The following is a 17,637-nucleotide window of genomic DNA, read 5'->3' on the forward strand; positions in this document are numbered from 1 at the left end:
GGGGTGTGGCGGGGAGGACCTAACCACGTCTTCGGTGAGAGGCCCTTTCCACCTGGGGCTGCATTGAAAAACACAAGGCGTATTGCAAGGATAAAAGGTGCTTGACCAAACCCGAGATTTGGGTTCCGTGAATGCTCCTACTTTCGAAAATAACCTACGCCTAAGTCGTCCTTCCGATCACCTTCATCGATAGGGGTAAATGGTATAAGAATAAACACGATAGTGATAAATGCTTAAAATGTTTATTCACAGTTTAAAAAACAAAAGTTGCTGGTCAGGGACAACAATTCAGATGTTGAAATAATCACATGTACAACCGGTTCAGCCTCAGGTTGTCCAGTCTTTTCCTGGATCAACCATTTTCTTTGGATGGTTTTGAAGCAGAGTGATAGGCATTGATGGGCATCATGTTGTTCCATCACACAGCGTACCCTGGGCAACCAAAGCTCACGGATCGTGAGGTCCTCCTACCCACCAGCCTGCTTGCCTTGGGTAGAGATCCAATCTTTGTGGACAGATTCTGCTTAGGGAGGAGGCTTGGTTCAGGTGATTGAGCAGCCTGGCGAGCTTCCTGGAGCTCCCTGCAAAGAAAACATGCGATAATGAATTACTGAATTGAGTTAACTTTTCAAAGTTGCATTATTTATTGAGGAACTAAAGATTCACCCATTTTTGGGCTGAACTATCGCTTTTATTTAAATTAAAAAAAACAAAAAAAACAGTCCAAGTGTAAGATGAACTCGCTATCAAATAAGTAGAGTGAAGAATCGAGCATGTGTTTCAAGTGCTAAACCGAACATAACTACTGGGTCGGAACAAATCCTGGTATTGAAGAAAGATGTCTGCTAATCTGTAAAGTTTTGGTTCGACAAGGAGTCAACAAGTTACCTGTGTCAATCAGCCCTGAATCCATGAGTTTAAAGCTCATGTATTGTCAACCATTATTAGTGCAGGGATATTCAACCACTGCGCTACAGAACACATTGCATTGAGACAGGCAGTAATGCACGCAGTAGGTACATTACTTCAAAAGCAAGTGACCGACAATTACTTAAAGACAAGGCGTATTTCAAGGATAACAGGTGCATGACCAAACCCGAGATTTGGGTTCCATGAACGCTGGTACTTTCGAGAATTTCGAGAGTATTTTTTACCCTTACTGTTCATTTATGTTTTCCATTATTATCCCTGATGTTGTTGCTGCTCCTGGTGTTGCTGCTGTCTATTTATTCGTGGATGTCTTGCTGTCTTCTGTCTCTATATGGCTTTTTTGTTTTTTGAGATTATAACTGTTACGCTGCTGTGACAAATGAATTTCCCCTATGGAGATTAATAAAGTTTATCTTCTCTTCCAAAATGTCAACAACTCCTAATAATTTGTCATTGTTTAGTGTCTATGACTGACATGTACTGACGAGCAGAGCAATTAAATACCCCACTGAATGGCAGCTGAGTTGAGCTACAGCATGTTATGTTGTTACGCTCGTGTTTGGTGATGTTGCTGGGTGTTTTTTTTTCATCCAAAAATGTGCCCTTCTCATATTGTTTGAGAACCACTACATTAGGTAATCTTCATTAAGTGAGGCATTTTATGATTTCCCACTGGGACTTGTCTTCTTAGGTGGCTGACAACTTATCTGTTCTTATCAAGACACATTCACTAGGGTTTACAAAGCTATACTATTGTTGTCCTAGCATTATAGGTTCCTTAACAGTCTTATTCTTCTTTTAGATATAAATGGAAAGAGAAAAAAAACAAACTGATGAACACATATGACAACAGAGTTGGCTTGTTTGATTTAAGATGTAGAGCTCTACCAGATAAAATATCTGGTACACAATCTCTGTGCATGGGGGAAATCAAGGTGCATGACCACTGAAGCAATATCAGTGCTTTTTAGAATTTGCTTTGACTCATCACACCATTGTTGCTGGTAGAGGCAGAGGGCATAGCAAACCTAAGCTCTGGCTCATGCCAGCGTATCTTTTTTTTTTTCTTCTAAATTATGCACCAAGTGGACTTAGCCTCAAACCCAGGATTAAGGCTTCTGTGCATTAACTTTGAGACACATTCTGCACAAGAAAAACCTTCCCTTTACATCAGTTAGGGGATGACAGTTTTCTGAAATGTCACTGCTGTCTTTCTTCATCTGTGAAGAATAGCCATTCACCACTTGATGCTTGATAGGAACCATAGTTTTTCATTTAATGCTCTTACTTTTCCAGCATGGCTGTCCTAAACTTCTCCACATTGAGCTCTTTGCGTAACTGAGCTGCCAGCCTCACAATCCTCTCATCCCTCAAAACTGTGTTCTTGCAAAGTTCCCTCGCAGATGGTCGCTTCGTTGGGTCTGGATCCAACAACAGCTAGCACAAAAAGAAAAGATATATTTCAATATTTGTGGCAGCAATCATAAAAACATGTTTTCCATTAATAGAAACATCTGATGAAACAAATTCTGACTAAAACAAAGTCCCTTAAATTTTGATTGAATTGAAAAAAAAACATCTACCTTGAGCAATGTTCTGAAGGCCAATGAGAGCTCTTGTGGTAACTTGGGAAGATGTCCGTCTCTGAGGTAGTGCCACTCATCCCCATTCTGGGGCAGTGGAGGAGCTCCAGCTGCAAGCAGGACTGTCAGGCCCAGAGCAAAAATGTCCGCTAGGGGGAGGTGGGTGAAATCCTGGGGGGCAAATGTACCCAAACAATACCAGTACTATCCAGATCGGTTTATTTTAAATTGGTTTCTATAGCAACCTATTACCTCATGCAGAACCTCACAGGCCAGAAAGCGACTGTCCCCTTCCTCAACCTGAGGGCTGTTGGTTGAGGTGACATGACCAAGATCCCCTGCCAAAAAGAATTACAATAGACCACAATCAGTCAACTGACATTGTATCACCATTCATTTACTGAAATTATTTATTTCATCTAGTTTTTACCATTTACCAATTGGGCATGCTGATTAACCCTTATTTTCCAACATACATTTAAAATAATTTTAGTATAGCATAATTTTCTATTTGAAAATTTTCTCTGTGAAATATGTATCTGCAGTTTTAACATTTATGGTCTTGTTTCCATAAATTATAGTTCACTTTTCTTAATGATGCATTACGTTCCTTTTAAGATGCTTTTTCACTAAGCATGAAAAAGTATCAAATAATTTTACTTAAATACATTTGGATTTTAGCATATCTTAACATTGGCTTTACTTTAAGTAATAAAATGATATAACATGTAATAGTAGGTTAACATCAAGTTGACAACTATACCTATTTTGTAAATGACTCCTGCGGAATTTCTTCGTTCCTCTTCCTCCTCGCTTTCCCAATCATCCACTGCACTTTTGCTGGCATGCTGGCAAATGAATATATTACCTATAAACAATTCATGGGCAACAGCATTTTTAGGCATAAGATGGATTTAAACAGTTAAAAGATTTCCAAAGCTCTCCTTGAAACATACTTGGTTTGATATCCAAGTGTACAAGGCCCAAGCCATGGATATATTTTAAACCCATGGACACTTGCAATAGCAGATCTTTCAACTCGGGCTCAGAAAACCTCTCACTTCTTGCCTTCTTCTTCTTGATTGCATCATTTAGACTTCCACCTTAGTTGCAAACACACAGTTACCAAACCACAAACGTAGATTACTCTTTGTAATTACGATAAATTAATGGTAATTTTCCCTGTGGTGTTCATCTCAAACCCACCATTACAATATTCATTTTGTATAATCATGTGGTCATCTTCAGCCCATGCAGAATAATAGCGAACAACATGGGGATGGTGCCCAAGAACAGCATGTGCATATACTTCTTTGAGAGCCAGCTGCCTGGGAGGGTGTAAAGTGAATAGTTTAGGTGTTTAACAAGTAAATACACAGATCTAAGGAAGTTATGGTCAGAGGGAACTGTGACTCACTCGTTGGCGGAGCCAGCTAGGGGTCGACGGGATCGTTTTATGGCATACAAACACCCATCCAGCCTCTTCACACACTTGTAAACTGCACCAAACTCCCCCACACCAATGCACTCCAACTCAAGGAATTCACTCTCGTAACGAGACAGCATGAAGGCTTGGACAGCCTGTTTCTGCCAGAGAAAATAAACACAAGGACTGGTTGTGAAAGAAATTGATAACTTGAGGAGGCGGACGCGTCACAAAACCAGCAGTTGCCCAGATATGGTTATATTTCCTTGAAGAAAGATTCTGGCAGCTTCAGAGATTTCCTTCAACGATACCAGAATAGGGCTGGCAACTTGCCATTTTTGGACAGTAAGAATTGAGGAGGGAGCCAGAAGATGACGAAAGCTGATTATGAAATATCAGAATTATCCAAAATGGAGGATTATTCAGCAGATAAAAATAGATGTACCTTTGGTGGGAGAAAAGCTTCATCATCCTCCTCTGATGACGTTAAACTGTGTTTCAAACTGAAAAGTGGAAGAGATCTTTTTGTATTTTTGAAAAGAACTGTACTGTAGAGAACAAAGCAGGACATTCATGGGTGATTGGAAAAAAAAAAAAAGGAAGTAAGAGAATATAAACACCTCACCTGTGCCCATAACCATTGTCACTTCGGCAGCTGATCTTCCGTTGCGGTTGTGAATGCTGCTTGCTGCTCCAGTGCACTGTCTCAGGGGTAAAGGGATTCACATTAACGGATGGTGCCTGGGCAAGCGTTGCAGCAGCAGAGACGATACGCATGGTCCTTTGGGACTTTATCTTGGTGCTTGAGTACGGCTGGGATGCCTTGGACAAAAGGCTCTAGAGGTAAGGGGGGAGGGGGGCTTTTAGTGGCTAGACATCAGACACTCTTCCAAAAATGAATAGCCATGGTCATATTTTACCTTGGGTGTGCTAGGTGAGTCACAAAGCCTGAGTTTTCTCCATGAGGCATAAGGGATGGGGTTGGTACACTGCAGAGGGGTGGTCAAAGTGTTGCTTCTGCTGCGGTGGCGCTGAATTCTGGGCGTCCTGCACAGAGTCCTGGGGCTTTGGATCCTGCAGGTGCAGTCATCAGAATTGTTGTCACTGCTGCTTCCTTCCTCTCCGCAACTTGAGAAATCAAGTCGCTGGCTGATCCCATCAAAAGACATCGCCATACTGTGGGCTTAGTTCAGAAATCATATTATACATTAGAACTATTCAAGGGCTCTGAAGACATAAACAGTATAATTGAACTGATAATCTAGTCTATAAACAAACTAGAATAAAAACCAGAACGTGTTATGAATAACATTAAGTAATTCAAAAAATGCAACAACATATAAAATAAGATGAAATATATCTCCTAATATAAACCCTCAAGTTTTATTAATTTATTTTTTTTACATACCCTGTCATGATTTATAACATCTTGGGGAAAAAAGAGCTGACGTACTATTTTATCCACACTGAGCTTCCAGATAAGTTTGGATGTCATCCCAGCTTTAATTAAGTGTTTTTTTTTTTAAGTGGTTTAGTGCATTTTTTTAAATATGACTAAAAGTTTGAAAAAAAAAAAAAAACAGACTTATTAAATTTACATCACTGGTCCCCAACTCCTGGTCCCCCGGTCCCCTGGACCGGTACGCAAAGAAAATCTTTCTTGTACAAATCGTAGGTATTTCATTAGACCTTCCAGGTCTTGTTTGAAAAACGACTGTTTTCACCTTCGCCTCCACCTTATTGTAATTGCCAAATATAAAGTGTAATCGTTGTATTCGGATTAAATAGTGTGAACTGACAAACATTTTTATTATTTGAACCCCTGCGGGAACATTTTCATGCTTAAAACTGGTCCCTGGTACAAAAAAGGTTGGGCACCACTGATTTCATAAAAGCACTACTTCCAAAAATGTGATACAGCTACTGTTCTCCAAACATGGCTGGAAAAAATATACAGTGAATTTTCACTCACTGTATTGGTTTCAAACAATTACCACAGCAATAAGGAGGATAAAAACCCAAATCTTGAGTTTCTAAAATGAGACAACAAAGCATCCATCTCACAAGACAAAGTCTCCATGTCACTGAAACAACTGATTTGACATACTTGATTTTTCCCCTCTATAGCAAGAGCCTATGCTGGCAAGACAAGGGTCTCTTTATAGAAATAAATCGTTACAAGCTGTATTTTTTCCTCTGTCGAGTATTGTAGCCAGCACTGCAATTAAAAAATGAAAATGTTGATTCTCCTTCACAGCCCAAGGCAATTTCAAATGTTTACAGTGATGGTGCAACTGCGACACTACGAGCCCACATGTGGAGGGGTAAATAATGACTGATATCTGTTCTTCAGCAGTTTTCCAAAAACAATGGCGCTTGAATTGCAGAAAAATTGCAATAAGAAATAGAAAAAAATAGAAATATTTTTCATAAATACACACACCATTGTTTAAAATACGAACCAATGCCCCCGCATACCCTTATATACTCACGCAGTTGCTGCTTTTCTCAAACAAACGCAGTCGAATTCCGCGCGGAGGTACAAAGGTAACTTCCTGTTTAAATAAATTGCGTCACTGACTTCCCACTCGATGATTGGTTGTATCGCCCGCAAACTGCACGCCTGACTGCGAAGGTTTTGCTCCATATACAAATAACTTAATGGGTCTTGTGAATTCGTCTCTATATCATCGAACAAATGTGCACAATATAGACTGTCATTCATCAGCCAACACGGCTCCAGTCAACACTAAAAGCAACATGCAGCGATGGGGAAAACGTTTGCGAGTAAAAAAAATAAATAATTCACGTATAAAAAAAACATTGACGAAGACACGTGGGCGGAAGTCGGCTACGTCATCATAACACAAAGACGGGAGGAGGACAGCATCCTGTCATTTGATGGCACACACTTACATATAGAAGCAAAACAAGCCGCTGAGCAGTAGCATGTTATGATACGGTTCCTGTAGCGTCTTTAGCATTTCCGTCTACCGTACCGTCGGATTGTACTAGTGATTATTTTCTTTTTTTTTCCAATTCCGGAGCGCTTTGTAGGCGGCCTTATCATGGTGGAGCAGTCGGACCGAGCCCCGCTGCTGGATTGGGAGGAGATCCCACCGCCCTGTCCCAACCAGGCGGCTCCGGCGTCGTCGCAGGAGGCGGACGCACATACGAAGAAAAGTTCGCAGTCCTCCAGCCCGACACAGACCGCCGCTGCGGCTTCCGCCGAGAGGAGCTGTAGCACCGACACCATTACCTGCAAACCCTCAGCTGTTGCTGGTATCGGGGTCGTAAGCCCGAGCAAGTTGCAACGCCCCGGGAATATGCTGGAGCGCCCGGACCCGCTCAGCTCGGACCAAAATGTCCTGTTCCCCGGCCTCCCGATGAGAGATCAGTGGGAAGAAAAAGATCAGATCGTGGCTGTGTTCGTGGTTACCTTTGACACGAGATCAGGTGAGGAAGCTGTCCAAAGAATCTTAATCGAATAGGCCAACCAGGTGCCTGAAATCATTTTTATTATGTTGTTGTGGTTTAGATTGCTGAACAAGGATGCATGGATGATATAATAGTAATAATCCAGGCTATGTCAATTTAACAAATGCTGACACATCCTAAAAGTGGGGTTTAAGTTGACCTAAAAAGATATTGTTTAAAGCAGATGTAGACAATTGAGATTTGAAGAATAGATTGAGATATCCGACACCTCTTGACATTCTTTAATTTCATTTGATATTAAGCCAGTCAACATTACTAGCCATAAATCCCCCCAAAATATGACTGATGCACACTTGTCTAAATATTGTTTAATTCATCATATTTTTTCACCCTATGAAATCTGGTCATCGTGTACAGTGTTGTCATGCTAATAACACTAAATAATACTGTTGATTTATCTATAAAAACAGAGTGCTAGTTACGAAGGAAATGATTGCCTGCTCTGCGCACATTTTGAGAAAAATGTTCATATTTTTTCTTTATACATTATGTTAATATTTCATATTATGTCAGTCTATGGATGTTGTTACTATGGCACATATTGGCTTTCATCTGTAATGATAAAATGTATTTGTAAAAAGGATGTTTTTAATGGATAAAATCAGCAGACCATGCACCTAGTGTGATATCGTTTTGAAATGGTTAAACATCATAAACGTATCTGCAGAGCAGTACAGTATCTATCTATCCATTGTCTATTGCTTATCCTGCACTTAGGATCATGGGGATGCAGGAACCTATCCCACCTGTCATTGGGCAAGAGGTGGGGCACACCCTGAACTGGTCACCAGTATATCATAGCCATAAACAACAGACAAACATTCACTCACAGTAACGCATCTGGGCAATTTTTCAAATTTATTCCAATTAACCTCCTGCATGTTTTTGGACTATGGGAGGAAACCAGAGAACCTGGAAGAAACCCATGCAGACATGGGGAAAACATGCAAACTTCATACAGAAAGGCGTCCTATGGAAATTGAACATGGGTGCAGTACAGTATTGCATTTAAAAATGGTGTGCATATAAAGGAGGAAGATGGTCTATGACTTTCAGTTTCTGAAACACTGAATCATGGCCATCCGATGACAACTCGTAGAGACAAAATCTGAGGAAGTGGTTTAAATGAAAGTCATTGTAAGGGAAGGTTCTACACTTATGTGTGTGCATGTGTGCGTACATTTAAATGGCAGGGAACATGGTGGAGTGGTGCTTGCCTCACGATATCAACCTGGAGGGAGTTGAATTCAAGTCGATGGCCAGTGGTTCCCATCGGATCGCCAATGACTTCATGTATGTGGTGCTTCATGGTCCCAAAGTCAATAACCACAGAGACGTTCTTTTCCTGCTGTGTTTACCCCTGGTCTTATCTTACTCTCGGTTAGATATTTCCGTAAAGGTTCTTACTTTGGCCTGGCCTGCTTTGCTAACATGCCTGTGGAGAACAAGCTGGAACGAGGAGCTAGGATGAAGTCTGTGGGGATTCTTTCGCCTTCCTACACTCTGCTTTACCGCTACTTGCACTTCCTGGAGAACCAAGTCAGGTAAGTAACATACTGCTCCAGTGTTTTTACCTGTATATGTTGTCACGTCTTCTTCCCTACCTATTTTGTTTTCTCATCTTTTAAATATAAAAACCGGGGACCTAGTTATTGTTCGCGTAGCCCATTTTCATGCAGTGGAAGAAACCTTGGCATTAGTTCTATTTTTGCAACCCTATTCCTCTAAATTAGTCCTGTAACTAAGGCTTACCTCCTCATTGTCTATGCACGGATAAATGACAAAGCCTGTGTTCAAAGTAACAAATCCATTGATGTGATGCTAAATGTTGTTTACAAAGACATCCTGCTTTTTATATTTTGTGGGATTGAAGTCTGTCTGCATCAACAAGCTGATGTAACAGCTTGAGATAGATATACTAAATGCTGTGTCCAATGTGATCCGCGTTACAGGGTCAATCTAAAGGCAAAATTGGTATAATTGGAATGTGAATGAAATTATGCCTCAAAGCAATTTAGAAAAGCGAGCAACAGCACAGGAATAAGTAATGGTCTTGCTCTGACCGGACAATAATTATCAAAGGGATCCCAATATGTTTAATTTATGTTAAAAGTTGAATTAATTCAAATTGTAGACCAGGGGATCTGAAGTCAGGTTTAATATTTGGTAAATAAAAAATTGGGGGCATCCCACATTGTTATTGATGATTTTCTTATAATTTATGGAAATTGTTTTTTTTTAAATAATTTCCAAATTTTCTTGCAATATTTAGCAAATTTGTTGTGTTTGTAAACGACATCTTAACATTATCCAAAATGTCTATTGGACTCAAATGTGAATCTTTAACTCATTGCTGGTGATAACATGATAAAAGTTTTGAGGACCTGACTGTTATGAAATACTTTAGTACGAGTGTAATTAAAGCATTCAAAAAACATCGACCTTGGCTCAGCACAAGGTGGTCCTCACTGAGCGAATACTCGGTTAACAGTGACTCAGAGTTACAACGGATTTTGCAATACTATTAAAATATGCGCAGAATGCACTGGCAGCAGTGCACAGTACAAATGGACGATATGTATACAAATACTGTACTGTAAAATAGTATAAACAGTGTTTCGTTAACCACGAAATCGCTTAGCAATGGACCCCTTGGAACGACCACCTGTATGACATTCAGCTCCGCTTAATCCATATGAATTTATAGGCCAAAAAATATCCTGCTTCCTTTTCAGACACCAGCTACAGTGTCCGGGCCAATATTCACCACTTGAGGCTTTTTATGACGATAAGAAAGCCATCCTTCCTCCGTCGGGAAACGGCCTGGTCACCGCCTGCCCAACTTGGAGTGTGACAACCATAAACCGTTGCATGCATCCAGAAATGAGGGTACGGAAGCCGCAATTGAATTGAATTGTTGGTGCTAGCTCAGGACAATTGATCAATTTTCTCCGGGATCAATTAAGTATTTCTAGACCTGATTTTGATTATATAATGAAACGAAACCCCACTGTATATGGTTGCCCCTTGTAGATAACCCACCCAGCAGGCTGCATGTCCCAGTTCATCCAGTTCTTCGGGGAACAGATAATGGTTCTGTGGAAGTTTGCGCTGCTGAGGAAGCGCCTCCTCATCTTTTCTCCTCCACCTGTTGGTGTAGTTTGCTACAGGGGTAAGAAGCTTGGCCAGGCATACGTAAACACACTTCATTCTCATAGTTAAGTTTGGTAGTATAGTTCATTTCAAATGTAATCCATATCTTGCGTTCTTAGAAAACACAAATGATACATTGCAACTAAGAGAAAATGTTCATTTAAATGTTCTCATCCTCTTTCAGTGTACTGTTGTTGTTGCCTGGCCAATATATCTATACCTGGAATTGGAGTGTCAGTGCCTGAATTACGGCCTTTCTTCTACATCAACGTAACTGACATAACTGCCCTTGAGACAGAGCTGTCATATGTGGCCTGTGAGTGCAACTTGCATATCAATCTTTAATTGCACCTGCTTTGAAATTCGAGGAAATACATTTCTCACGATAAAACATATCTGCGTATGTTTCAAGGCACCACAGAGAAAATCTTTGAGGACAAGAAGGACTTGTACGATGTGTACATCAATAACCAGAATGTGAAAACACACAAGACCCAACTGCAGCCACTGTTGCGGCTGAATGCCGCAGACAAGGAGAAGTACAGGAAGCTGTGTGAGCAGAGGTATGCCTTATAACAGCATATACTGCTAAAATTGAAAACATCTACTGTATTTGCACTTTAATCAAATAGCAAATAGCATTGTTATATTTGGAATCAGGTGGTTACAAAATGGAAATGGCGTCTGAAAACAAATATGAATGGACTTTTCTTTGCAACTCATTTGGCTTGATGGTTGATGCGCCCAAAAGGACAAGAACACATCATGAGTGTAGAAACAGGTTATGGAGTCATGAGACATGTTGTCAGGAGCCTATCGAGAAACCAATCAATCTTATGCATAGGATTTTAGGAAAGCTTTTTTGGTACACTTCTACAACAAGAACTTGACTCATATTGAGTCATATTATGAGTCATATTTTGAGATATTTTTGACGTGATCAGTGTAATGTTTTCTGTGATCATCCTGTGTAAAGTACAAAGTTTTTAAGCCTCTTGTAAGTTAAGCAGATGTTAATTAGCACTATACAATTAACATGGATGTTGATGAATAATAGCCAATGGTTTATTCTGTCAAACTTCTCGTATACCAAAGAAGTTTGCCCTTATAACAACCGAGTGGTAGTGGCATTTCAGGGCATTTTAAGATTTCTCTGCCTAGCATTTATTATAATCTTTGACATTAGTCAATGCTACTAACTATTACAAAGGGAGGGAAGTATGTATACTGTATTTGTCAAACTATGGATTTACTTCTAGCCATTCATATCAGGAAATAATTCCTTTTATCAGGAAAACGTGAAACCAACAGGTGGAAAAAAAAGGAAAAACAAATAGCGTGTATCCATCTATCTATCTATATATCCATCCATCCAGGAGAAATCAGGGTTTTCTACCACTTTAATGGCTTTATGGCTTTCAACTGCTGAGCTGAATATGGTGTGTTACGTATTTCCGGTTGGACTCTAGTTTATAGTTGGAACATCAACTGTCTTAGTTACCTAAAACTGGCACACAAATTTCTCGATGTTATTCCTGGTTGACCACTGTGTGACATGGGTCCCTACAAGATCCCTAAGGAGAAAAACTCTAAATCTGTGGGTTGGTCAAGATAGAAAGAGTTCATGGCCCTTGTAATTGCCACAGAAAGCTTTCCTCATGAAAGTATTCCCTGAAAGAGGGATTCAGGAATTTCATTCTCTGTCCAAAAAACCTATCCAGGCAATTAGCAGAAAGTCTACCCTGGTCAGTAAGTGTCCAGCTGATGATCCAGACAAGTGGATTTGCCTGAAGTATTTTTATATGTCAGTGCCTATTTGCGATTCCCGAACCACCTCAGCTGACGCTTTTTGACAAGAAGGAGCAGAGGCTCTATGACAAGCTTTCCTCCCCCAGACGTCCATACTCCTCATCCTGTCTCTCAGGCTGAAGCCGACCAACCTGCAGGGGAAACTCATTTTAGCTGCTTGTATTGTAGACCTCAGTCTTTTGATCATGCTCCAAAATTTGTGACTATCAGTAAGCATTTGAAAACAAACGGACTGGTTAGAGCTAGGGTACAAATAGCTTTGCTGTCTGGCACAGCTTCTCCTCCATGACAGACTGATACAGTTTTGCATTACACCGGAAGCCAGTTAATGCTCCAACCTGCCTTCATTTGGGGCTGTACTTCCTTTCCACCCTTTGAGTGGCAAACTCCTCATTTCTGGGACTGAATAATGGCCCCTAATTTGGAAGTGCCACTGCAGAATACTCCAGTGCTGGAGGTCATTTTGTGATCCTGCTACCATGACCACATTGTCTGCAAAAGAAGCAATCCTGAGAACAGCCTCCTACCGATGCCTGTGCCAAGAAATCTTGTATTTTAATATCACTAACAGAACTGATGACAGTCCTGTCTGACCCTAGCACCCACTTGGTAAATGCACCTATCGCAACATTCTTACAGAAACAGGATGACTTGAAATAACTGCTCTGTGACACCCTAGTCCCCCAGCACCTCCCACAGAAAGCCTTGCAGGACCTGGTCATATGCCTTTTCAAATATACACAGCAAATGAGGAGGATGAGCAGACTCGCAAAACCCCCTTCCTCTCCCCTCCCCCGGGATCCTTGCAAGAACTGGTCCAGTGTTACATGACCAGGTTAGAATCCACATTGTTTTGTTTGAATTAGGTTTGGTTTGAGGCTTGACGGACGGTCTGAGTTAGGGTTCGATGCTTTGCCAGCATGAGCTTTGAAATCTCCCTATAGAACTATGGAGTCACTAGGTGGCGTCCCATCCAGGACACTTTCCGTTGAATACGGAAAAGGAGTTTGTTGTGCATAAACTCAAATAATCATTCTAGATCTCCTTCCTTCCATGGTCACAAGGTGATGCCCTCTCATTGAATGGGAAAAACTGCAGTTGTATGTAATGTATTACAAATGTACAATTGGAAAAAATATGGAGAGCTCATTCGCAACGTATTAGATTTGAGTTTGAATTCAGAATAACAGATGACTGCTTTATGTTACAGGCAGATGTTGATGTACTCTCAGGAGGTGAATGGAGACTGCATGCCGAATGAAGAGGATCTTTTCATTTTGTGAGTGTGTTATGCAAATGCAAAATCCCCACGACTATGCTTTAGGCAGCATCGCCTTGAAGTAGTTTATTATGATCTCTGTGGAATTTAATATTCTATTTTCTTTCAGGTTTTTCATGGAGTTAAACAACCGCATTTTCCAGATGCTGTCTGAGGTTGCAGGAAGCACAGATCCCACCCTCACAGCTGACCATGTTAGGGCCATGGGGCTGGATCCCCAGGGTGATCGTCCCTTCCTCGCTGAGCTGCTGGCAGTATATGGGATTGACATCACCCTGGTCATAGACAACCTCTGTTGCCCCTGAGCCTGGGGACAGTGCTGGATATCTGTGAGCACAAGACTCACACAAACACAAACACATACACACTCACTGAGACCCCAAAAATCACTGCCTTCACCATGGGACTTCATCTCTCACCTCCCGTTGCCCCCCCCTTTTTAGTGTCTCATCTGACCGTTGGGGTTGGAATCCAACCTGTTTGTGTGAAAGACTCTTTTTACTCTGCGCTCTTACTGTAAGTCACTCCGCACTGTAGTTTAATTTCTTTTGACAAAACTGCTTGTTGTTGTTGGGACTGTGTCTGGATGAAGAAATAGACTTGTTGATCATGTGAGGGTGATTCCCAGCTGAATCAAATCATGTTAATTTTTCCGTTCCTTCAATTATTTCCAGCCTTCTTTGTTTGTTTAAAAATGAGCTGTGCTATGTTGATGAGAGTTTGTTATTGGAGGTTCATCGGTTCCCTAAATGTTGAATAATAGAGAGCAGGAACTTTAAAATGTCGATAAGACAGCGCGCAGTGGTGGTACACACTCACAACAAGGTATTGGGTTAATTCTGGTCAGCATGGCTTGTCGGTGCCTGAATGGGTTCTGTCCTGGTTCTTCGGCATCCTCCTACATCTCAAAACTGTGCTGTGGTTAATTGAGGTCTTTGAATTTTGTTTTTGTGTGAACGAGATAGTGAATTTACATACATTACACTCTGTAATCCACTGGGGAGGGGTTTTAGGTCGGAGAACCGCTTTTCAAACGATGACAGCCGAGATCAGCTCCTGTGCTCATTAGCCCGCGAGTCAAGGGGTATTGAAAGTGAATGGATGCAAGTAGATTCATAGTCAGAGGAAAAACCGCTGTATTCGCTATTTACAGCCAAGCAATACCTGTTCGTTTTTGACCATAAGGTCAACATTTTGTTTTTACTAAATCAGTCTGAGGTAAAAGGCAATTATGTTTGTTTATGGGTCTTGTTTTTTTCTTAAACATTTTGCACATTTTTAATGTAATATAAATTAACACCTATTAAAGCAGAGTCAGATCAGTGTCATATTGAATAAATGACAACAGAGGGATTCTCAAATGTTTTTTTTTTTTTCATACATATGTAGAATTTACTGTTGAAAAGACAATATAAAAGATGCATGAGAAAAGGGAGTTAATGAATGCATCACCATATGGTCATCCTCAGTACCTTATCTCTCATCACAGTTTCAATATTATTACTTGCACATGCTTTATATACCATACCAAGATACCATTCTGATCCGTCAAAAATCTCCCTTTTTTCAATCTTTTACCAACTGAAGCTTCAAATTTGATACAGTAAATTCCTACTCCCTAATCATCATTATTATGATGGCATTAAAAAGATCTTTTTTTTTTCTTTATGGAAGCCTGTTCTTGGGTGTTATTTGGAATTTTAACATCGCTTTTTTATTTTAAACACCATGTAAATTTATATGTTTCCTAACCCAAAAATATATGCTTGTTTGTAAAATATGTTAAGAAAATTCAGTATACATATTTGGAATATATGCAATAGAAATCCATACACATATATATATATATATATGTTTGTGTGTGTGTGTACATATATATATAATGAGAGAGAGGTTTGCTTTTACATATCACTAGAAGCTAATTGAAATACATGAATGAATCCCACTATATCTATTTTTTCTTTATGAGACTGATCCAACTTAAGTGTGACCAACCACAGACCAAGTCATCATTTACAGAACATTTTGCTGTTTGAGTATTGTATCTTATTCTGTGTTTGTCTTTGCTGGCGGAGGTTTTTTCAATGAATGTAATTTCATAACACCACTTTACCACAAATGCTGCACCATGTCTGCCTGGAGTGTAATTTCTTGATGCACACAGTAATCACGCCTTTTTGTCATGTTGTTCTGCACTACATGTGGTTGTACAGTCTGAGACTCAGCAAGTGCTGAGTTGTGAATCTACTTCTCAAACTGCACAGGCTGGAAGGTAACGAATGCAACCTTAGATCATTTTGAACGAAGAGCCCTTTATGTGATGATTCTTTGTTTAGTTTTGATGAGAGCTTCGCAGAGATCCTCCTCACGACACAGAGGTCCTTTTCGGGTTTTTGGGGATCTGATGATGTCATGGGGTGGGCCGAGCATTGAAGCAGAAAGACGCCCATCCCCACTATCTGCCCTGGCTTTTCATGGCAGTCTCATCAGTGACTCCAGCTCCAGTGATGGACTGACTCTTTTGAATACTGCTGGCAGACAGGCTTAGTTAGTTCATCTCTTTGCCAATGTGGGTGATCATTTGTTCCATGTTGGAACACTAAACACTAAACTTGATATCAAATTGGAGCAATGGTTCTGAGTTGCTATCTGAAATGTGCTACGATTTAAATCCACCGAGGCCCGATATTGGAGCAGAGAACTACTGTTTTAGAGTTGTCTTACAGCCTGCAATATCTTGATTTTATTGCCAAGATGTTCCCTGAGTTGATTTTATTTGGTTGAAAAACGGAATAAGTGCACTACTGTTTTGCATTTGAAAGAGAGGGGCACTTGAGGTTTGTAATTTAATGGGGCCTTAAGGAAATGTGATTTTAAAGTCTTATTACTTACTGTATGTACGTCAAAAGTGTTTGCTGAACAATTAAGTACCTTGTCCTTTGCACTCCTGAGGGACTTTCTCTCTCCAGTGGAAACTGCTGACTGTGACTTCTTTATTTACTTTTCACCAATCACATTCTCTCGCCTATGAACTTGTTTACATAACAGGTGTATGTTCAATATACGGGAGTGTACACAGCACACACATTTCTGTATAAAATGCCTTCTTTGTGAAGTTTTTCACACCAGCATTAGCTTAATGATTCCTTTGTGCAGCGTGACACTCAACTGAATGTCCGAGACAACAAATATTGCACACATGCAGTAACATTTTTAAGCAGTGGAAACTTTGTCTCTTGTTTCAAAGTGTCGATTAAGATCAAGTGTCAGCATAAGAGATGTCAGTAACCTACTGTACACATGAAGGCAATAGCATTAGCAACACTGTACTGCCTTTGTGCAACAATAAAACATTAATTCAGTTATCTAATTGTGTGACTCATACATTCAATTCTTCTGTACATACGCATGATCTGATATTTTTGGGTCTGGATCAGCAAGATATGACTTCACTACATATATTTAACTTCCAACAAGCAGCATGTTCTTCTCATCAGTAAAAAAAACTACAGCTCAACTGTATAATCACCACAATCTTATTGTCATCAATGAACAGCAGCAATGGCTGAAGTACATAATAATCATTGACTAATACATGTATTTGAAGTTGTGCATAAAGATAGGAAAATGAAGATTTAGTGGAAGCTTTTTTTCCATTTAGATAAACCTAAACAGAACATGCAAAACACAATTTTTGGGGGACAACACCTCTGATTTGGTCTACACTACCCACAAAGGAGCATACAAGTCCCCCACCTTGGACTCTGACAACATCACCGTTATACTGTAATGCTGGCTTATACATCCAGGGTGAAAGTCACCAGACTGGTTTGGAAGCAGCTATGCTATGGCCATATAGAGCCCCCCTGCTTTTGAGGACTGCTTCGACAAGATCGACTAGGAAACGTTTTAACAGGCACCCACATACAACGGCCAAACAGACATTGAGGAGTCTACAG

General features: G+C 40.3%; 2 protein-coding genes across 4 annotated transcripts; one reads left to right on the forward strand and one right to left on the reverse strand.

Moving 5' to 3' along the window:
• Nucleotides 1-226: 226 nt before the first annotated feature.
• Nucleotides 227-6,895, reverse strand: wee2 (WEE2 oocyte meiosis inhibiting kinase). 3 transcript variants are annotated; one of them, XM_086163180.1, is made up of 12 exons: nucleotides 6,856-6,895; nucleotides 4,860-5,122; nucleotides 4,565-4,776; nucleotides 4,385-4,442; nucleotides 3,931-4,100; nucleotides 3,720-3,841; nucleotides 3,470-3,616; nucleotides 3,277-3,381; nucleotides 2,766-2,851; nucleotides 2,514-2,684; nucleotides 2,219-2,367; nucleotides 227-581 (listed from the first exon to the last, which is right to left on the reverse strand). In XM_086163180.1, the coding sequence occupies exons 2-12, from the start codon at nucleotides 5,112-5,114 to the stop codon at nucleotides 419-421; spliced, it is 1,638 nt and encodes a 545-aa protein (XP_086019306.1). In that variant the 5' UTR covers nucleotides 5,115-5,122; nucleotides 6,856-6,895; the 3' UTR covers nucleotides 227-418. The 3 variants fall into 3 exon arrangements, with proteins under 3 accessions (XP_086019306.1, XP_086019304.1, XP_086019305.1); XM_086163178.1 differs by lacking the exon at nucleotides 6,856-6,895 and adding an exon at nucleotides 6,432-6,467; XM_086163179.1 differs by lacking the exon at nucleotides 6,856-6,895 and having other exon boundaries at nucleotides 4,860-5,129.
• dennd11 (DENN domain containing 11) lies at nucleotides 6,614-17,045 on the forward strand. Its single transcript, XM_086163183.1, has 9 exons — nucleotides 6,614-7,395; nucleotides 8,631-8,730; nucleotides 8,823-8,981; nucleotides 10,173-10,326; nucleotides 10,471-10,609; nucleotides 10,775-10,906; nucleotides 11,003-11,153; nucleotides 13,610-13,678; nucleotides 13,788-17,045. Exons 1-9 carry the CDS (start codon nucleotides 7,008-7,010, stop codon nucleotides 13,981-13,983), a joined length of 1,488 nt encoding a protein of 495 aa, XP_086019309.1. The 5' UTR covers nucleotides 6,614-7,007; the 3' UTR covers nucleotides 13,984-17,045.
• The last annotated feature ends 592 nt before the right edge of the window (nucleotides 17,046-17,637 follow it).

Source organism: Fistularia commersonii, chromosome 17 (genome assembly GCF_037954325.1).
Source record: "Fistularia commersonii isolate RoL2024-O1a breed Wild chromosome 17, RoL_Fcom_v1.0, whole genome shotgun sequence".
Classification (NCBI taxonomy): domain Eukaryota; kingdom Metazoa; phylum Chordata; class Actinopteri; order Syngnathiformes; family Fistulariidae; genus Fistularia; species Fistularia commersonii.

Excerpts from the sequence above, each read along its gene's own strand:
- dennd11 (XM_086163183.1), top strand. The coding sequence starts at position 7,008 with ATGGTGGAGCAGTCGGACCGAGCCCCGCTGCTGGATTGGGAGGAGATC. Across the intron at positions 11,154-13,609 it reads AGGAAGCTGTGTGAGCAGAG|GCAGATGTTGATGTACTCTC; the intron begins GTATGCCTTATA and ends TTTATGTTACAG. Across the intron at positions 13,679-13,787 it reads GAAGAGGATCTTTTCATTTT|GTTTTTCATGGAGTTAAACA; the intron begins GTGAGTGTGTTA and ends ATTTTCTTTCAG.
- wee2 (XM_086163180.1), bottom strand. The coding sequence starts at position 5,114 with ATGGCGATGTCTTTTGATGGGATCAGCCAGCGACTTGATTTCTCAAGT. Across the intron at positions 4,101-4,384 it reads AAGCTTTTCTCCCACCAAAG|AAACAGGCTGTCCAAGCCTT; the intron begins GTACATCTATTT and ends TTTCTCTGGCAG. Across the intron at positions 2,368-2,513 it reads CCTTCAGAACATTGCTCAAG|CTGTTGTTGGATCCAGACCC; the intron begins GTAGATGTTTTT and ends TTTTTGTGCTAG.